Here is a 21400-nt window from a genome sequence, read left to right on the forward strand (position 1 = left end):
GATGACTAGCGCATCAAGATGCAAGCCATTTTTTGGCTTCCAGGATGTTTCAGAAGTAATAGAAGATGAGTTGCCTAAGTTGGGTGCAAATGCCACTGAAGAGGAGAAAAGAAACTACAAGATGCAAGTGAAACTGGACAACAAAGCCAGATTTTTATTGTATCAATGTGTCAGCCCAAAGATCTTTAACAAGATCTCCAAGGATGCTACTGCTAAAGAAGTGTAGGACATTCTAGTGAAGACATATGATGATGGAGACATTTAGGAGGCAATTTGAAGTTCTGACCATGGATGAAGGGGAAACCCTAGCCGAGTATTTTGACAAGGTGCAGGAGTTGGTAAATAAAATGAGGGCATGTAAGGATGAGATTTCTGACGAATATATTGTTGATAAAATTTTAAGAACCCTAACACCCAGGTTTGATCATGTGGTGGTTGCTATTGAAGAAACCCCTGATCTGGAAACTATGGAAACCCGTGATCTAGAAACTATGAACGAGATGCTTTAGAATATTTAAAACAAGGTAGTAGTAGTAATTATGAAAATTGTAGTGATTTGGTTTTGTTTAACTCTTCCTGAATTCCAGAAATACTATATTTGCTAAATGAAACACTATGAGGTTAAAAATAAAAATTGCAAGCTGCGAACATTATTTTTATAAGTAAATTTCTACATTTACGAAGTTTAAATATATTTAATATTTCATTCTAACATTATTCATCACTTACTACCTTTTCGGCTTTTTGTTAAAAATTGATTGACAATTTTACTTCCATTGTTCTTGTTCTTCAAAACTCAAGAATATGAAAATGATAATAGAATGTATGAGATGGGTGAACTTTTGTGTCTCCCTCTGTTTATAATATATATATAAAAGAACAAATAAAAACAGCTATTATTAATTTTGTTCAATTTTAATGATTATGGAAAGGAAATATATTTTAATGGTAAAATAAAATAATTATTTTATATTAGCAACGCAAAAAAAGTATACTATCACTCGATCACTCATTTAGAAGTTCTCATAAAGATATACGGTCGAAAAACATTGTTTTAATATAGGAATAAATTAATTATTATAAAATATATTATTCACTTTGTTAACTTATTATATTTACATATTATTTCAATACAATTTCACTATGTAAAAGTATAGAAATAAATAAAATAAAGTGTTGCTTTATTAATAAAATAATAGAATTGAATATTTATTTTAAGATTAGAAGATATGTGATTTTCATATATAAAAATGGGAATATAATATAGAGAACTGTCATGCAATGCAAACAATGTCTGGAAAAGTAGTAGCATGCATTAAGGGAAGAAAAATTGATGAAATGTTACAAAAATCTGATGAAAACTATGGCAACAAACCAACACAAATCACGACCCTAATGCCAAGTTTCATCACCAATGAATTAACTAACTGCACTCTGTGATGGCGGCGAGTCACAAGTGATCCTATGTTTTTACAAAACTCAAACTCTTACGCTCTATGTTAGCCAAGCGGATCAGTATTGTTTCTGCAGTGTCTCCTTCCACCCATGGTATAGATTCCTGTTCTAATAGTTTTAATACCCGTAGTCTTCTGCGAGACCCTTTAGGATTATCTTTATCATTTGCATCAACCATAACCTTAAGGTACTCGAATGCTGAAAAATATTGAAATTACCATAGAGAAAAGGGAGGAAAATTTAAAGAAGAAAGGTGACATCGTAGCTTACATGGAATGCCAGATAAAGAAGAAAGGTGACACTTGAGTAGTCTTAAAGCCTCGTTTGAACCATGGTCACGTAAGTCAAGCACCATTTCTTCTGCTTCATTATTGCTGCCAACCGATATAAAATAAATATTGTACTACTACATAACATACAAATTTTCAATATTGACTACCTTAAGAACAGAGGAGATTAACCTGGTTTCAAGAATAATTTTGTTAGATTCTTCATTAGCTTCGTGAGCCTTGCTAAGAAAAAACTGTCCCTGCCATCACCTAGCATGCATCAATGAATGACCAAATTTTGGAGAAACTAGGATAATAACTTATAACTGGTTTCCATTATATTAGACAAACAAGACAGTTGGAAGCCCGATATTTAAACATAAACAAAATATAGTAACTTTTCTCATTTAAAATATGTAGTTATGAAATAATGCCAACTAATCACACAAGCTCTAAAGAGAGCCTCCTTTATTATCAGTGTTAGTTTTAAAAAAACAGCTGAATGCAAGACGCAGCACTACATATAAATGAAACGAATATTTAGAAGTCATCAAAGAACTCTACATACTTATAAAGCAACTTATTGCTGGGCACAATCAAAAACATTACCTGTTCTAACATTTTTTCTGCTTTGATTTGATCCCCCTTTGCAAATGCCTCAACTGCCTGACGTAACAAATGACCCATGACCCATCAGTCTTTTACAGTGTCCATCACCAAAACCCCGCACCAGGTTAATCTACCAAGTAACTATCTAACGCAAGCATAAAATGTGGAACAATATAATCCAAACAGAAAATGCAACATACTGCTTTATAATATTCACTCATTGCCACTCGGTATTCCTTCACAGCTTTACGCACATTCTTATACTCTTCCTCGTCCTCTGGATCTGTCATATACACAGCACTCAAACTTCATATAAAGTAGAACACAGCTTCAAAACAAGATAAAATAATATATATATATATATATATATATATAATTTAACAAGAAATAAGAGATAAATGGTCAACGAAGTTTTATTCTAGGACTGATTCACAAATTCTTCCAACATTCCAATACTTGGCATGTTACAAGGCAATAATCCTCTGGCTTAGGAAGCACATGCAAGTTATAGCAACAACATCATAAAAAACATTTTCTGAAAATGAAAAATATCTTTTCTCTTGTACAGGATATATCTTGTGATGAATAAAATATAGACACTAATCTGCTTTTACAAAAGTCATGTAGCTAAATAAGAGAACTTATAACAAAAACAATAAAATAGGAATCCATTTTCTCCATAATAACATGAAGTACCGGCTATATTTTCTGGTGGGGAGAAGTCCATGTCGACATCGAGTTCTTCCAGGAAGTCTTTGGGAGGTTCAAAAACCACACGCCCGAATTTAGATTTCATATTCAAATCTTTCACAATTCTTTTAGGAGCCTCCTCTACTTCAGAATGCCCTTGATAATTAAACAAAGAAGACAATACTTCTTTCTGAAGGTCATGTTTTTGTTTTTGTTGTTGATGTAATTCTGTTCCTTTAGTCGAACCTATGCTCTTACCACTGTATCCCAAAGAAAATAGAAATTAAGACCCAAAATATCACGAAAGTGATTTCATTATGCTGTTAGAGCATGCCTTAAATTGAAACAAAAGATGCAACAGAAACTCCCTTATCTTATGATTTTTTAAAGGCAAATAAGTTAATGAAATGTAGTAGATATTAACAGACGAAAAAAGAAAAAAAGATACCCTCTGGGATAATTTAAATCCTGAGACTTTCTTTCAGAAGAAGGCACTTCAGATTTTGGTTTGATATCTGTAAACTGTAAAAGTGCAGTTAGCTTCAATAGCAAGCTAAGAATCTATATGACCATCAAAATTTTAATGTATACATCAAGATATACTTTTCTGAACAGAAGGGGAAAGTCAAAAGTTAAGAGAACACAGAACCGTCACCAACAAAGCATAACAGGAAGCCAAAAGGTACTTCTATTCTTTTGTAATAATCAAGTGCAAGAATGAAACAACCTAAAATAGAGACAGCCAACTCAGTGAAAAGAATTGTCAGAAAAAAATGAGCACAAATCTATTTGGTTTTACAAAACATTCTACACTCTTTTCCTACGAATTTTGGTTACAGAAACAATTCATGTAAAACTACAGACATTATTCAACAGTAAGGCTGGCAGGTGGAAAACAACTTTCACAACAAAATGTAACCCGCTCCTTTCCCTAAAATCTGTCCTGAGGTGGATTTTATCCAAAATCTTGAGCCCATTGCAAAGTAATTTCAAAATTTAAAATTGCAAAATATAACATCTACAACCAAACATAATGAAAATAGAATACGTAATCCAGACTGAGCTTCAACATAAATAAATAATCCTGGCATGTATACTTACTCCACCAGCTGAGTCACCAACAACAGCTTTCCTTTTGCCTGAAGCCATATTCGATTGATCTAGTAGCTTCACCAAGCTCTGGATGATTGCAATAAATATTTATTAGGCATAGGTACCAAGTGATGCAAGAAAACACAAGATTTGGGTAGTCTGAACAGAAAAATCCTGATTATTAATAATCTCCATTTTATTAAACTTTTTAAACCAGAAAAAAAAGTGAATGATATCCTTGTCAAGTTTATGGATGGAAAAGGAAAACGTAGATTCTGATATAAACCCCAGAAAAGTGGGTAAAACAAAGTAAAGAAATATCAATAATGGCAACATGAGAAGATTTTTAGGTACCTTCTGAATATCGTACCCGCAAGTATCTGCATATTTGCAATAAAATTAATCAGCTTTTAATACAAACTAAAGAAACAATGGTAACAACAATGTATCAGCCCATGTTTTGCTTGACTTGGTCATAAAACTAACAATTAATAAATCAGGTATACACATCAATAGTCGGTACTTCATAGATTGAAGCATTTAGTAAATATTTAAGTCAATATGCTTGATAGCTAATGGTAAGAATTGATAAAAACAAACTAGCACCAGATTTATTTACATAAGAACATATGCACCCAAGATAGAAATTTCAGCATTATATTGGTTAAGCCAAGTCCAGGTAGAAAGCATCAAAACCTTGCATCAGATAAACCTACAGTCTATTTTATTTTCTAGGCATGCCACATAGTCAATACTGGACAACATTAAACTATTAAAACAACATACATATGTAAGCTCATCATAATCATGTTCACACAACTACATGATAATATAATGAAGACAAATTCTAGCAGCACAGTTCACAACCAGAGAATTTATTAGAAATCACATATATTGGTAGACTCCACTTCTCATATGCCGACTCTCCTGGTTTTTTAGTTTTTTTATAAAATTTCAATCAATTACGGTGTGTGCTAGCACACGTGTGTAAAAAAATGTGCTATTAAAATAACTTTTGTCTTTCAAAGCAAGTACATTCAGTTGGGTAATATATGAGGAAATTTTATGAGAAAAGGTTAGCTAATCATTATAAAAATTTAAACAAAAAAGAAATTCTTTATCAGTACATAAACACGACAGTGATTCAAACCAACATTTTAAATCGTGTGCTATATATACCACCATTGTTGTGCCATAGCGACCATAGGCTGCTTCAGGGGAAGGGATAGCAGTACTGTGCTGAATTAAAAAACCCGTCTGAATACAGAGGTTAGGACACTTTTGGGATTGCAATTGCAAAATATGAAATCTACAGCTTTAACAGGAAAACTTGGATTTAAAAGGTGACTAATGATTTCTGTCAAGGTAAATTATAATTGACATTTGTTGGTACTTGTGTGTGTGTTTTTCTTATGCTACCCATGACTTTTTATTGTTAACTATGAATGTCATAGAATCTGTGTAATTCTATTTAAACATGTTTTTAGAAATAATATGTATATAGAAAATGTTATAAAGCTGCTAAACGCCACTATCTGGGATTTAGAACAGAGATTCAAACAAATATGGTATGGGATAATGGATAAGTTGAATAAAAGAGTGGTTAAGAAGCTATAAAATTGAGTTTTCTACAATGAGACGAGATTATCAGTAGCGCAGAAGACAGAAAATGCCATATAAATTTCAGAAAACCGGAGGTTGTAAATACAAAATGCATTAAGGAAAACTCATAGGATAAGAGAAAAAACAGGCTTCAATTTGATTTCAAAACAGCAAAAATATGCCAAGATTTCATACCAAGAACTTGCCGAATCATATTTCTGTCAAGCTGAAAGCCATCTCCAAGCATTTTAAATAAGAAATCTTCCATGTCCTGGTGAAGCTGATCATGCTTCGAACTCGAAACATCTGGCTTATTTTTTTCACGCCAGATTCCGGTCATTGGCAGCGACTTTGCATCCAACTTAGTTGGTTTCGTCGTCCGAGAAGACCCGTTTGCTGATGGAGCAGGTCTAACATAATTCTTGCCAATAATGCTTGAAACAGTACCAGCCGAAACTGGACGAACTTTGGGCCTTGAAGTTTTCCTTTCTTGGAATGAATTCTCAATGGAATACCCATCTGATGATTCAGAAGATCCTTCAGTCCTGACATCTGCATTGGATGAATCAAGGGTTGAAGATGATCCTGTGGAGCTTCCCTGCATTTCAAACAAAATTTCCCCAGCCAAATCAGCATTCCGGCTCGCCTTGCAATACGCAGAAGCTATCTCTTCAAGAGAAAACGCAGAACCAAATGCATCAAGCAAGCACTTCAATGCTTTCTCTTCATCACACTTCACAACATTCTGCCCAGAGACTTCCATCCCAATACAATAAACCTGTCACAGAAATTCAAAGAAATGCAATAAACATAAATTTGATCAATTATTTCAAAAATTGAATGTAACAGGAGAATCCAATAAATGATCACCCATTCACATCCCTAGATAAGAAAAAACAAAAACTTGTTTTTACATTGAGAAAGAAGTGAAAGGTGTCCCTAAAAATGAATAAACAAGAACTGAAAAGAAAAAAAAAAAAATACTTCGCTTTGAGGAATAAGTATTTGGAGCACTCAAACCAGTAAAGAAAAGCTCTTTGATTTCTTCTCATCAAATAAAAATGGTTTCACAATGACAATCATGGAATTCATTTATACATTTATCCATTCATCGAAAAGAGTTGTAAAATAAGAAAAACAAAAATTAGAAATGAAAGCAGGAGACAATAGATAAGATATGAGGGAAAAGAGAAAACGTAGTTGGTATGAGGTTTTGTCATGTAAATTGTGAGAATCAGAGTAACGAATCAAAGGGTGAGTGAGTGACCGAGAATCGAGTAAATCAAAAAAGGAAACGAAACGACAAGAAAGCAAACCTGAGACCGTATTGGGCGGGATCTGAGAGAAGAGAGAAAAATAAGTAAATTTAAGAGAACCCTGATACAATGTTCTCTGCAATGTCCACTTCAGTATTTATAATAATAATAATATATAACTCTTGCCTGATAATTTAAAAATAAACTATGCATTATATCAACTTAACTTCATTAAATAAAAATAGATTAAATTATTTATCTATTCAGTTTATTTCAAAATTTATTTTATATTTCTCATTTGCAGATATTTGTTATTTATGTAACTTTTTCAATTATTTAACATTTGACATTTCTTATTCATTACACAATTTTTTTTTTCATTGCAGAACATCCATGTTCATAAGAATAATGGTTGTGTTGAACATTATCTGATGTGTTTCGAAATATTTTAAGAATAGTCATGTAATTATTTTTTTTGTTAAGTTAATATTATTAAGCATTACTTGATTAGAGTTGATAATTTTTTCTTTGAACCTAACTTAAATCAACAAAATCACTAGTTGTTGCGTTTTTATTTTTTAAGAATTATTTCTTAAACTTGTTAGCGACTATCATAAACCTATGTTTATATAAATTAAATAAATATGTAATTTATTATCCATTTACTTCCATATTTTAATCCTTACATTTATATATATTTAGTTTGTCCAGTTCCAGTATAAATATTATAGAAAAAAAGAAATACACATTTAATATGTAGATATGCATTATTGTTAAAATACTTTTAAAATTGTTTCCATTATATATTCCTATTACGCAAAATTAGCTAGAAAAGAATTCTTTTTTTAGAATATTGAAAACTTCTCTGACAAGTTCTTTCTAACTACTTCCTTGAGAAGTTTTTCAAAATGGGAGAAAGTGATGTTTTGACGCAACATACCCTTATTTGAATAATATATATTACCATTAATTTTATCCTTACTTTTAGCTCATTATTATTTTTAAAGAATTGCAGTAAACATAAAAAGTATTTATTTTTAAATTAATTTGTTATTTAGAATGTATTCACTTACACCTATTTACTGGACAGGTAATTAAATAATAATTATATATATAAATAATCAGGTTCAGTCTTTATGCGTTGAATAGACATATAGAGAGTATCATCGGTTAGATGAGGTGAGAAGAAAAACTAAGGTCATCAAATGTAATTTTAAATGAACATTTTTTTTATACATATAAAGAATTAATTATTAATATTTTATATATGTATAAATGATCAATTATTTAATTTTTTAACTATATAAAAAATCAATAATAGACAGTATATAATATAGCATAATAATTAAAGATAATAAATTTTATATAATATAAACATTATAATACAATAATACTTAATTTATATTTATTAAGAACAAATTGTAATGCATAAGAATATAAGTTTTGATAATAAATTATAACAATGACAAAGCGTGTATTAATTCCTATCAATAAGACAAATCTTCTTAAATTTTATATGAAACACATCATCCATAATTTCTTCGTATTTTAAAAAAACTAATGTAACACATTAATAATATGTAATGTAATATAAAAAAACTAAATAAATAATTATAATCTCATTCATAGAGATATTTTGATGTAAACCAAATATTTTATTGTAACGTGCTAAAATTTTAAAGTATGAAGTATCCTATTAATAAATTACAATAAAAGTGAATATGCAATTATTTAATGTATATATTCATTGTTTTGGCTGTGTTATATACTTGATTAGAAACTACTTGCTTACAGTCTTTCTGTAAATCTAATTAAACAAACCAAATTCAGATGATCATAAATTTAAAAGCCACTTCTCATGTATTTATAATAAATTGAAATCAAGTAACCAATACAACAAATATTACATTATACAGTAAGATAGAAAAAAATAGACATGTAGAGGATTGAAAAAGAGAAAAAAGAACTTATGAGAAGTAAACAAGAGAAATAAATATTGTGTGGGACAAGTTGGAGAAGAAAAATTTATTGAGTTTTATCTTTAGAAAAATATACTTTAACACATAAATATTTTATATTTGATATTAATTTTTTTTTTATTTTTAAAATAAAAAAGTTTATTTTTTATGATTTTTAATTTTATAATTTTGTATTATGTGTTAAATAAATATAAAAATGTGTTATTTTATCATTACTCTTATTTTTAATATTTTTAATACCTGATATTTAAAAAAATATTGATACACTTTTTAAAATTTTAAATATGAATACCACAGATGTATAGATAAATAAATGATATATTAACACAAATTCTTTAGCAGTAGAAAACATATATATCAAACATGTACGTTTGTCATTTTGTCATTTTGGTCACACAAGTACCGTGACAGGTAGTTCAATGCACAATATCCGGTTTTCTGTAACCGATAATCTTGAACTTCATACCACACTTTGCAGTCCTCGAATTCTGCAATTGACTGCAACCCTTTGCTATTTAAACACTTGGCAATTACAAGCATGAGGCACTTAAAAATGGCCACATCAATATTGACAAAATATTTGGCATTTTTGCTTTTTGTAATTGTGGCATTTTCCTATAAGACCAGAGGCTTCCCTCCACCTTCAGGTACAAACCCTGATGCAGCTATGCATGGACGAGGCACTGACAATCTACTACATGGAAGAAAGGGTCCTTTACTTTGTAAACCTCTCTGTTGTCACACCCCAGGTGGATTCTGTGGTGTTACACTCATCAACTTTGAACCTCAACCTTGTAGCCACGGATACCAAAACAAAGACTAACAGTTTCTTTTGTTGAGATAATTGTCCGAACATGTTAATGTTCTCTGCATAATAGTCAAATAAAGTATATGCTGTACAAGTTGCAACCTTAATCATATGAAACAGCAAAGTATTAATAATATGTTGTTGCAAATTTCTTGATAAATAGTTTCCTTATCAGATTTATGGAAAGAAAAAAAAGTGACTAAATTACGAAGTTACAACAAAACTGAAGAGTAGTCTTTAACATAGAAGCAACACATATTAGCTAGGAACTACAGTAGAAGATTTTGCAGTGTCTACACTGTAAATCTTATTACTTGGGGATGAAATGGCTAAAGCTCTTTTTTAGTTATTGTTATACTAAGTTTGAATTAGATTATACTTTTTTTAGTAGAGTGATCAGATTATTCTCCCTTGACTTCAGCAGCAGCATCGGCAGCAGCATCGGCAGCAGCATCGGCAGCAGCATCGGCCCAGTTAGCTGCACTTCCAGTGCGAGGAATGCTGGGAATCTTTGTGTACAAATCCACCTGAAAATATACACTTAAGATATTTCCACTGTCATCTTCATGCACAACACCTCGAACTTTGTGCAGTGGATGATCAAAGCTTGTCAACCCACTTCCGTTGATGAAAATGCACCCTGCATTCAAATTCAACAAGTAAATGAAAATCACACTGTAATCTGCCTACTTGGGAGCAACAATGATGCTGAAAAGAGCAATTCATTAAGGCTTCAGCTTTGGTGTTGAGTGTATACTCTATCAGAGCCCGAATAAAGAAAACAAGATATCCAATTCATACTAATTGTGAATGTCAGTTAACCTTATTTAATTTTCTTAATCACATTTAAGAAAATAACTTCATTCCTTAATAAACCCCCACATGCTAATTCATGAAAAGTTTGATTCTATGAAATTTGCTTCAAGTGATAATACTCTCATCAACTGAAAGCAAAACTGCTAATATAGGAGGAGTATTTTAGAGATTGTTCATTAAATTGGTCAAAACTAGTTAATATTTATTTTATCTGAGCTTAGATTTGTTTATATTTGAGTCTCCAAAGAGTGCATTTTTTGTTTATCTGAATTGAGAAAGTAGAAAGCTGAAAGCATTTTGAGAATGGAAACTTGGAAAAGCTAAACTAACCAGGAGGAAAATTTCCACAAGCTTGTCCACATCCCTCTTTGATGATTGTACGGTCATCGGAACAGATTAAGGATCCATCTCTTGCCATTCCCCATTGAAATTCCACACTTCCATCACGATCCTAAGATGCAACAACCATGTCAGAAACAACACTAGCAAACTATCCATGTAGAAGAGGCTTAATTTCCTGGACATTGTAGAGTAAGAACAAACAAAAGGTAAACCTTGTGATCAGACCTCACCCTGGCTATAAAAAGAGTACAAGTCCTGGAATCAAAGATGATGAATGCAAATTTTCCATCAAGATGTCTAACAACTTGGTCAGGAGGGTAGGGGGCTCGATCTCTTAGAACCTTATATGCTTCAATCACAATCATGGCTTCTGTTGCTTGTCTTGGAAGGCCATAATGATGCCTAAGATCAGCAATGTTTTCTAGAGCTCCCACAAAAATGCAGAAGATATCATCCAAAACAACAACAGACCTGATTCATTAACACCTACAAATTAGTGTGTTTGGTTGAATATTTATAAAATTGGTTTTGGTTCAAATTAATTTCAAAGTGAATTGATTCATGGACAGAATATAATTTGTATCCTATGCAAATACTACTCATACCCAAAGTTACTTAAACTCAGTTGATTTTGGACTAGAACCAATTCTTCAAAGTGAGACTAAAATCACTTTAACCTGAACCCAACACATATTTAACCAACTAAACGATGAGAAATAGTTGCAAGGAGATGATTTTCAATGGATTAGAACAAAACTAGACATCCAATAGAATCCTAATTCAAAGGGCAGGAAAAAAAATTTAACTTTGAAGTCATGTAGATGCTTCACTGAAGTAAGCATAGTAGCTAGCTTTAAGTGAATATCACTCATGGTGAGAATTCAAAGCTAAGAACAACTTTAAACTTATATATCAGATACATCTTTCTTACAGAAAGCCATTTCTTGGCCAGTGCATGCATATGGTTGAGAAATGAAAATAGATAAATAAATCAAATAAACTTTATATCTCTACCTGGGGTGTATTGGACTTTCGTCTTCATGGGACAGAGCCATAAAATTCCCGTGTGGAAGGTTGTAAACTGCAGACTCCGGCCACACAGATCGAAATTTCTCTACAATTTCTTGTGGGGTCTTTGAATTGTTGAACCCCATTGCCGGAAGCCTCAGTTCCTCCGGTGGTTTTCCAATGGCTTTTGCAAACGCCGCCAACATTTTTGTTTCGTTAGTTCAGTGGTTCTTCAGCTTGTGCTCCCCTCTCAAACTGATTTAATAGGACTCAGGTTCAACTGTTTTGTGATAGAGTGGAACCATTAAAAAATTCACAAACTTACAAACAGTGGCGTTGGAGATCATGCATGTGGCAACCTCACAGGATGGTGTCGGATTCCTTGGTGATACGTGTAATACTATTAACCAACATAAAAGTTACATGCAGAGGTGGTACCAAAGGTCGTTGCTCTGTCTTCTTTTTTGCAATACTAAATGCTTACAATCATATAGATGTCAGATATATTTTCTCTCCAATAATAACTATAAATCTCTATTGTTCTTATCCGCGAGCATGGTCGATTCCAATTACGTGTATCCATAGGCCTCTTTGGACTGTTCCAAAATCAATATTTTTGTCAATGTATCTACCACACCAATCCAACCATGCTTATCCATTAGCAACTTTATGACTATTTAGAAAAGAATAATTACGTGACTCAAGGAGTTTTCTAGGTGTTTCTTCTCCCCGTCAATTTAGTTGTATCCCATGATAAGATGTTGAGTGAAATAGATTTGAGACAAATACAATAAAACTGTAGAAGATAGACTTTGATAGGTTTTGAAAGCAGTCAAATTCAGTAAAATCTATGCTTGGATAAACTTGATTTGGCACCATTGACGGTCCTTCAAAGTTCTGGCAATTCACCAACATATAAAATTCAATTCTCGAAGCATCAGGAAACTACAGCTAATAAATCAAGGCGTTTATTGATACTGATGGTCAAAGATTAAACGATAAAGTTATATCAAGATTTTTTTTCGGTCATTTAGATTATCAAGAAATGGTTACACAAAAACATAGGTCCAAAAGTTTTCTGCATCCCATTAAATCAGAGTCCTCTGGAGATGACCTTAGTTTTTGAGAAGATAGAGAAATAAATGTATCTAAACATGTTTGTATGTTTCTTGATCATGTGTTGGCTTGATAATCCAACCCAAAATGATAATTCCATCATTTCATGTATTGATATGTAAAGACAGAAACTTTAGAGTTTTTGAAATTATAGTCTATATATAAATTCAAGTACTACATTAATTTCATTGTCCAAACATCCAAACTGCAATAATATATGGTATATATGCTAGGTACACGAGAAGGAGAATGCTGCTGGGTAAATGGTCAATGCCATGAGCTACTTCCATCTCTTATTTAGGCCCCAAAGAAACTATTATCTGAAAGAAGCCTTCCTACAACATGAATAAGGATTATAATAAGTATCAGGAATTCTGAGAGAACTAAATGAAATTGAGATGGGTTTGGAAAAGTTATGGGGATCACCAATATTTAAGTAATTCATTTAGCTAGAATAGGAACACCACAGGCTGCAGGAGCATGCTTTCCTTTCTTAAAGACAAGGTTTCCTCTCACAAAAGTCTCCAAAACTTTTCCGGATAACCTTCTTCCCATATAAGCAGAGAGGCTCTAAATACCAGAAAGATCATTGTTTTACACATGGGATTCAGAAGAACAGCCAGAATAGTAGCATGTATTGATAAAGTGGGCAATACTATATCTTCATGAAAGAGTTAATTTTTTCTGTTAATGGTTTCTCCCAAGAGAAAAGTAATTAAAAGCACAAAAAAAACAATTTGGTTCCTCTTGCATCTACTTTTCCAAAATGAAAATTTTCAAACATTAATAAATAGCAAGAAGCCTCGACATAACAGTTTGAAGTTTAAATTATAATTAAGAACAAAGAAAAATCTAGACGTACAGGATGTTTAAGGAAAACAGGATAATGTTCATTCAGCTCAAACTCCACCTCTGGTTTCCAAACTACAATATCAGCATGGTTTCCGACAGCAATTGACCCCTAAAACATAAATGAAAATTTAGTCAGATTTGAACTGAATATTTCACAATCTCACAAGTAAATTTTTAAGTGGCTTTTCAAAAGGAAAATTAGACAACAAAATTACAGCTTTGTTTTAATTTGAAGTGAGCTCTTTCAGCAAATGATAATATTGTAGTAACACATCAAACAAACACCTCTTACGTTGTTATCTTAGACAACAATGTAGAAACAAAGAGCTTGTTGGCTGGTCCATACCAAACTCTTATTTCTTTTATTTATATGTTTCAGTTACTTGGTTCAAAAGAATATTGTCCCAAGTAATGAAAAAATTAGATTGCAATAAGTTATTTAGAGTATATTGAAAGTGAGAGGCAAAGAAGGAAAGTAAAATTATGTCACCTTTGATTCTATCCCTGCAAACGTTGCAGGTTTCTTGCTCCACAGTAACGACAAGTGTTCCAGGCTTAGTCCATGTTTCTTCCCATAAGTCCACGTCACTGGAAGATCGAACTACAAGTCTCCCCATAGAACCTCAGTTAGTCTTTACACCAATTATAGCATTCAAAATTGCTATGTAAGTCTGAAGCATGGAAACTAGCGCATGGTTTTCTGATTATAATATTCTTTAAAAATCCGTCGTCAGTGACACCCTCTAGTTATATTCGAGTGCTGTGTATTTTCATCTACTTATATATTTACTTTATTTTGTATTCTTTAAATAAACCTTATATTGTACTTGAATAAGAAATTTTACAATTTTTAGGAAATTAATATGAATTAGATTTCTATTACTTCCATTTGATATTGTTTAGTTTTTCAAATATTTTATTTAAATGATACAATTTAAATTTATTTAATTTAAATTTATTTTAGATTGTAAATACCATAACATAAAAAAATTACCTCCAAATAACACCACCAGTGACAGTGACCAAAAACTAATTATTACAGAAATCAATTAAAAATAACTATTATAAATTCCAATTTAAAAGCAATTAGGTGATATATATAAAAAATAATTTAACATATTACGTACATTAATTGAGAAAACAATGTTACGAGTCTCAAATCATTTAAAAATTAAACCAACTTAAATTGAGAAAACAATGTTAGAAGTCTATGTTAGATAAAATAATTTAATATATATAAATGAATGTAAAACTGATCTTATAAGTTAATTTTGTGAGGTTAAATAGACTTAAAGTTTACTTTGTTGTTTATTAGACATTTGACATATTCCATACATCTCTCTAAGTCCACTTAAACAATTTAGCTCTTGTGTGGTAAGAAGCTTTTATTAAGAATTTTGTAAAAGAATTTATCATGAAAATTACATGATCAACTAAAAAAGTGCCTATTCTGATAAGTTACCCGACCTTATTAAACTTACTAGATTTAAAAATCAATAAGCTCTTCTTACAATGGGCGAATGCAACTAATGAAAAACACGAACTATTTTCCTAACCTCAAATAAATTTCCCTTTACCTTCTTCTAAACACCCACTTATAGTCATTGAGTGGAAGCCAAAAATGTTTTATCTTCAACAACTTTTCTTAGAGACAATGACAATTGGCTTTAAGATGAGATCTCAAATATATCACTACAACATAAATTTACCATGTCCTGTGAAACTTCCCACTATCTATAATTATTCTTATTAAATTTGTTTATAAGATAACATTTACTTCCGTCTATATATATATATTGTAAATTCGATAAGAATCTCCAACAAAAACTACACTACTCAGGCTACAAAATATGTGAAGTAGTGGATATACTCTCCAAATATTTGTATTATTATAGCTATATATGACCATCATTTATTAAACTATTACCTTGCATATTCATTATAAGAAAAACGGTCTAACTTCACTGCAAGAAAATTCACTAACCTGCAAAGATGATATGCCCCCCCAAGCCTTCAAAAAGTCACCTTCCTCAAGAAGCTTCATTTGAGGCACTGTTGGTGAATGATCAGAACTTAATAGGTCAATGTGTCCCTCCTGAAATGAAGAACAAAACAAGTAAATAACTGATGGGATCATGGATGATTAAAGCATGATAATGCTTTGTATTAGAGGACAGGAAGTGTACCAACACAGCCTTCCATAATTTTTCTCTGTTGTATGCATCACGAATGGGAGGGGAACACTTAAAACGAGTATCTCCATTTGGTATCTCTTCAGACGAGAAAGTTAAGTAATGGGGACAAGTCTCAACACTTATGCTGTCACCACGACTTTTTGCTTCCTGTACTCTCATACCAATTGGCAAGTTCAACATTTAATCTTAACCATTACCAAGAGTCCATTGCAAAATGCTAGACATACTAAACGATGAAAATAGCACACAATACCTTAATCAGATCCAAGGAAGCACTTGAATCAGACAAGTGAGCAACGTGAACATGTGCTCCTTCTAAAGGACCACCAGTTCTTGTGTCTTTCGTAACACCTACAAGCTCTTTAATAGCTGCTTCCTCCCTGGAAAAGTAAACAAGACACTTCATAATTTTCTTTTTTTAAATTTCAAGAGCATTATGTCAATTAAGGAACATGATATTTATGGTCTAGTGTGTTGGGTCTATCGAGGAAGAGGTTTAGGGTTTAGGAAGAGGTTCACTAGGAAGACACAAATATAATTAAGATATGAGTCCAACCATATAAGGGATTGACATTACTCTACCCAAAAACTTAAGGACCATTATACTTGTCTAAGCCGGTCACCAAGACAAACCATATGCTCTGATACTACTGTCGGGTCTATCGAGGAGGAGGTTCACCGAGGAGACACAAACACCAATGACATTTGAGCCCGGGATTGACACCACTTTCTACCCAAAACCTTAAGTCAATGAGCTAATGGATCTTTCATCTCTATATAGTGCTCGACTTTCTCATTTCTATCTAATTTGGGACTTTGATTCACATTTGGATTTCTAACATAGTGACCATTTAGTTTAATGAGAAAATTAAGTCTTGAGATATCTTACCATGAAGGTGGTCTAGAGTGGAGATAGGTCAAATAAGTTCGCGGACCACCTTTATCATCAAGCTCCAAATGTTTTTTAGAATGTTGTTGAATCTCAGAGTGCACATATAAAGGCCTTCTGTACTTTGCCAGCACAGATAATCCCTCCTGAAAAGTACATTGTAAAACAGTTGAACAAGGGCAAAAAGAAAGCTACAGCCTTTTGCAAAACGTTACTCTAACAGATCTTTTGAGTGAAAATGTAATGCGAGAGGAACTAGGTGTGCAAATATAAAGAATTGTAATGAACTGATTAAAACAAAATTATCGCTATAACTTTACATAGTATATAAGGAATGTACCTTGATATGGTGAATAGTAGTCATAGGGAAGTCACTAATTCCTGAAGGACACATAAAAGACTATAAACACAAAAGGGAAAAAAAAGAGTCAGATCAAAAGTTAACAAATATTGTCATACAGATATATAATGGTTTTGAATCATGAAGACCTATAAGCAACTTTGCATAGTAATGCACAAGCTTTGAAATTATTACCTTCAAACCTAGAACACCGGCACTTAAGAGACCTTCAAGAACACTTTTATTAAGTGCATTTTCAGGGATTAGGCCACCCCAAAATCCTGTATAAGATTAGAAGAAAATCTCAGAAACTCAATAATTGTATGCTATGAAAGATTTTGCTGCTCATACCAACATCAACATAGATTCTGTTCTCTGCAGCTTCAAGCTGGAAACAGGTGGAAACTTGGGTTAGTAGAAGAAAAGCTTATTTTATTCAACAGTCATCTATAAGTAACCATGCAAATTCAACACCTCCATAAACAGTTACACATACGGGATCAATATTTGATTGTCATGAAAATTTTAAATGATATATATCAGTTGAACTCCTACTTCTATCACTTTGAATAAAAACATTCAGTGTAAGAGGATGGATAGTATTTATTAGTTATTTACTTACTATATAGATAAACTTATTACTTGTATAAATTTAAATGCACATGCAACTGATACCTTAAGTTTCAGTGTTTCCTTAGACACAGTTGTTGGGTGATTGTTTAGAGGCATGTCAACGATTGTGGTTACACCACCTGTTGAAAGTTGAAACGATGTTGGAACATATCTATGTAATGTACATGAACCAAACTGAATAAGTTATGCATATCAACAAAAGTTGACAAACAGAACAAGTATGAAGTTATCAACCAAGTAACATCAGGTGAGGATTGATAAGTCATAGCAAGTTGTTGTTTTCTTTGTTCCAAGATTGGAATCTAGATGCCCTTTAGAAGCATGGGAAAAAATATTAAGATTTCCCCTGAAGTCCTGCCAATTTCTTAGGTATACTACTAGTGAAGTAAATGTGTAGATCAATAGAGGAATAGCATCTGCATACCAGCAGCAGCAGCTCTGGTACCAGTATCAAATCCTTCCCATGTAGTTCTTCCTGGTTCATCAAGATGTACATGTCTGCCAAAGTATGTCATGTAAATAATTAGAGTGAGTACAACAGACAGAAATCTTGTCAAAGATAAAAATAAAAAAAAATAAAAAAATGTAGTTCCACTGATTATGAAGGTATTGTAATAAACTCTTCTAGCCTAGAATTTTTACTCATGATATACTATGTTTTTCTTCTAAAAGTGAAAAGAAACAAAAAGGGTATGAAACTGTTTTCTTCCTCTCTTTTTATTTATTTTTATTTTGGCTTTTTATTTTCCCAGTTTCCTTCGTAGGGGGCTGATGAAGTATAAATTATACCATTGAATACTAATGATAATAAGAATACAACAAGAACAATGATAATAATAAAGATAGAAGGAACTTATTATGGGAGGAAGTAAATCCTCTTTTTAGTTCCTCTAGTAATGCAATCTTTTCCAGCCTGCTACTTTTATAATGACTCGTATGCAACAATCTAATAGTCCAAAAGGAATTATTTTACTTATAATGACTGCTTCTGTGTTTAGTGAGATAAAACTCAATGAAGAAAATGACCACTTTTAAGATTCCATGTTACATAAGTAAGGACAGATATATGGAGCAAACAATTCCGATTTATCATGTGAAAGCCTAGTCTTCAAATAGGCCACTTAGACCTGAGTTCTTTTTAATCTCTCTAACTGGTAGTTTTCTCACTCTTCCTTTACCTATAATTATTAGGTTATCTTCCGCTGGTTTTAAACTCTTTATACCACTGCTTCTATTGGTCTTCTTCTCACATGATCAAACCATCTTAGTTACAATTTACTATATTTTCTTCATCACGTCACATTCGTTCTTTCTCTATTCTCTATTTATAGATTCTTGCATTACTCAAATTATTATTGCACTGTTTTAACATTGATGTATGTGAAACATGCATCCAAAGAACAGCAGCAGACATCTTACACATCAATCAAGCCAGGCATGACAACAGCATCTCCATAATCAATTACTTCTTCATGCTTAGAGTTCCCCTGCTTACCATATCCCTCAGTGACAGATATTATTTTCCCTTCTTTTATCTCCACTGTTAATGGCCCATAAACAAAAGAATCAATCAACACATGTAAAATTCAAATCCATAAACAACCTCGCTTTTTCTTTTATTTCACAACGTACATTTTCCATCAGAAACAATCATAAACCTTACTTTACAGCTACATGGGATAAAATCTAAAGAGTGAAATAAGAATACAATGATCAAGGCTTGAAAAAGTAAAACCTGAACCAGAAATGATCCCTTGTGGGGTCACAATGCGTTTGCTAGTTATCCAGAAATGGCGATGGTGAAGAAGGCTGCACTTATTCTGTGTCAACTGTGGCAAAAAAGGTCAACAATATTCATCATAGCAGTTGAGGATATCATAACAAAAGTTCCAAACTAATCATAGTAGTAACTTCAGTGGCCAAAAACGAGTAAGTAAAGCCTTGTGCACAAGTTTTAAGCCAAAGTTGAGCTACTAAAATTTCAAACTGATTCTAAACTTTTGCTGGTTATGCAGACATAATGATGAATCAAAAAGCATGTGAATATAATAGATTAGATGAAACCTTAACGAGAGGATGTAACTGTGCCCTGTAAGAATCGTGCAAGTAAAAGAATACTAGGAAGGAAATGAGGAATGTTAGCAAAGGCAACACTCTCCACACAAACTGCTCCATTTCCCACTGATTCACCATTGTCATTGTGCTCTCTCTCCTTTTATAGTTTCATTATGGTACAGTTACTGCAACACACAAAAAACAGTACAGATGTTGCCACCCTCAGACAAGACCCGTGTCTTACAAATGTTGAAGTTTCCATGCCACAAATTTCACATCTAAATTCCATTCTAATATTAACTCATTAGTTTCTTTAAAGTGATTCATCCCATGATTATCTTTCAATATATAGTTTACCTCAACTGGAATCTTTTAAAGTCTTCACCTTTGTTAACAATTTTTTTAATAACTCTTTTATAACACATTATTTTATTGATTCATATATTTAAAACGAATCAATTACAACTCACCACAGTTGTAAAAAAATTGTTAAAAAAACATTTTTCTTATTAATAATGTTTTGTAAACCATGCATTAAAAATAATTATTTTTTTAATATGGCTAATACTTTCAAGAGCAACTTTAAACGGTTAAGTTACATGTTACTTAACTTTAAAAAACTTTTTTTAATTTTAATTGTTGAAACACATAGCTATAAAAAGATTTTTTTTTAAATAACATTAAATAGGCCTAAAATAAATTAATGAAAAATATAGAACATCATTTAAGCAACTCGTTTAATGTTTATTGTTGTTAAGAAAAATAATAAAACATTTTAAGTTTGAAATGAAATATGGCATTCAGTAAGGCTTTGTTCACTTGAATGGATTTGAGGAAGAGTGATTGAGGGGATTTGAGAGGATTTGAAGGTAAAATTTTGTGTTGTTTATTTGACTGAATTTGAAGGTAAACGAGAGTGAATTTGGAAGTAAATTTTTTTAATTTGTTACGTCAATCAAATTCTACACTAATTCTTACAAACTTTACTTCCATATTCACTCTCACTTACCTCACTCTCACTTACCTCCAAATTCACTCAAATAAACAACAACAAAAATTTACTAAATTCTTTCAAATCTCCTGAATCAGTCTCTCAAATTCATTCAAGTAAAAAGGCCTAAAAGACCATTAATATATATATATATATATATATATATATATATATATATATATATTAGTTGACAAAAAAATTTCTATTCATAAAGAAAGATATACTTTAAACATATTTTAATAATTTTTATTTTTAATTTAAAATAAAAAAATTAGAAATTATTCAAATATCCTTCTTAAAATCAATAAAAAAAAGTATTTTTATCAACTAAAATTTAATACATTTTAATAGGTTACATAAGTTAACCAACTCATATATATATATATATATATATATATAAATT

The 21400-nt window shown here is 31.7% G+C and overlaps 3 protein-coding genes across 7 annotated transcripts; all 3 read right to left on the bottom strand.

Annotated features, from left to right (window-relative positions):
- Positions 1-1293: 1293 nt before the first annotated feature.
- Positions 1294-7116, bottom strand: LOC108343503 (putative nuclear RNA export factor SDE5). 4 transcript variants are annotated; one of them, XM_017581825.2, is made up of 11 exons: positions 7034-7116; positions 5913-6495; positions 4470-4495; positions 4125-4202; positions 3472-3545; positions 3030-3283; positions 2534-2616; positions 2334-2390; positions 1917-1984; positions 1726-1829; positions 1294-1653 (listed from the first exon to the last, which is right to left on the bottom strand). In XM_017581825.2, the coding sequence occupies exons 2-11, from the start codon at positions 6478-6480 to the stop codon at positions 1463-1465; spliced, it is 1503 nt and encodes a 500-aa protein (XP_017437314.1). In that variant the 5' UTR covers positions 6481-6495; positions 7034-7116; the 3' UTR covers positions 1294-1462. The 4 variants fall into 4 exon arrangements, with proteins under 4 accessions (XP_017437314.1, XP_017437315.1, XP_052734820.1 ...); XM_017581826.2 differs by lacking the exon at positions 7034-7116 and adding an exon at positions 6702-6960; XM_052878860.1 differs by lacking the exon at positions 7034-7116 and adding an exon at positions 6702-6963 and having other exon boundaries at positions 1496-1636.
- A 2792-nt stretch (positions 7117-9908) lies between these two features.
- On the bottom strand, positions 9909-12410 carry LOC108342851 (stem-specific protein TSJT1). Its single transcript, XM_017580708.2, has 5 exons — positions 12252-12410; positions 11933-12181; positions 11149-11389; positions 10907-11027; positions 9909-10400 (listed from the first exon to the last, which is right to left on the bottom strand). The coding sequence occupies exons 2-5, from the start codon at positions 12130-12132 to the stop codon at positions 10162-10164; spliced, it is 801 nt and encodes a 266-aa protein (XP_017436197.1). The 5' UTR covers positions 12133-12181; positions 12252-12410; the 3' UTR covers positions 9909-10161.
- Positions 12411-13174: 764 nt separating this feature from the next.
- LOC108342848 (allantoinase) lies at positions 13175-20206 on the bottom strand. Of its 2 annotated transcripts, none has more exons than XM_052878862.1 (16): positions 20016-20206; positions 19687-19780; positions 19371-19491; positions 18376-18449; positions 17994-18070; positions 17670-17706; positions 17514-17599; positions 17319-17378; positions 16979-17124; positions 16343-16469; positions 16081-16236; positions 15879-15989; positions 14385-14495; positions 13905-14003; positions 13469-13612; positions 13175-13373 (listed from the first exon to the last, which is right to left on the bottom strand). In XM_052878862.1, the coding sequence occupies exons 1-15, from the start codon at positions 20148-20150 to the stop codon at positions 13484-13486; spliced, it is 1563 nt and encodes a 520-aa protein (XP_052734822.1). In that variant the 5' UTR covers positions 20151-20206; the 3' UTR covers positions 13175-13373; positions 13469-13483. The 2 variants fall into 2 exon arrangements, with proteins under 2 accessions (XP_052734822.1, XP_017436194.1); XM_017580705.2 differs by having other exon boundaries at positions 13175-13377; positions 20016-20152.
- Between the last annotated feature and the right edge of the window lie 1194 nt (positions 20207-21400).

Source organism: Vigna angularis, chromosome 6 (assembly GCF_016808095.1).
Source record: "Vigna angularis cultivar LongXiaoDou No.4 chromosome 6, ASM1680809v1, whole genome shotgun sequence".
NCBI classification, from domain to species: domain Eukaryota; kingdom Viridiplantae; phylum Streptophyta; class Magnoliopsida; order Fabales; family Fabaceae; genus Vigna; species Vigna angularis.

Bases quoted from the DNA above. Each gene is read 5' to 3' on its own strand.
- LOC108343503 (XM_017581825.2), bottom strand. From the start codon at position 6,480: ATGGAAGTCTCTGGGCAGAATGTTGTGAAGTGTGATGAAGAGAAAGCA. The intron at 4,203-4,469 runs GTACCTAAAAAT...GCAATCATCCAG, and splicing joins GCGGGTACGATATTCAGAAG to AGCTTGGTGAAGCTACTAGA. The intron at 1,830-1,916 runs GTTAATCTCCTC...ATCGGTTGGCAG, and splicing joins AAAATTATTCTTGAAACCAG to CAATAATGAAGCAGAAGAAA.
- LOC108342851 (XM_017580708.2), bottom strand. From the start codon at position 12,132: ATGTTGGCGGCGTTTGCAAAAGCCATTGGAAAACCACCGGAGGAACTG. The intron at 11,390-11,932 runs GTAGAGATATAA...TTAATGAATCAG, and splicing joins GAAAGTCCAATACACCCCAG to GTCTGTTGTTGTTTTGGATG. The intron at 11,028-11,148 runs GTGAGGTCTGAT...GTTGCATCTTAG, and splicing joins GTACTCTTTTTATAGCCAGG to GATCGTGATGGAAGTGTGGA.
- LOC108342848 (XM_052878862.1), bottom strand. From the start codon at position 20,150: ATGACAATGGTGAATCAGTGGGAAATGGAGCAGTTTGTGTGGAGAGTG. The intron at 19,492-19,686 runs GTTTTACTTTTT...GGCCATTAACAG, and splicing joins AGGGATCATTTCTGGTTCAG to TGGAGATAAAAGAAGGGAAA. The intron at 17,379-17,513 runs GTAATAATTTCA...TTGTGTTTATAG, and splicing joins CCGGTGTTCTAGGTTTGAAG to TCTTTTATGTGTCCTTCAGG.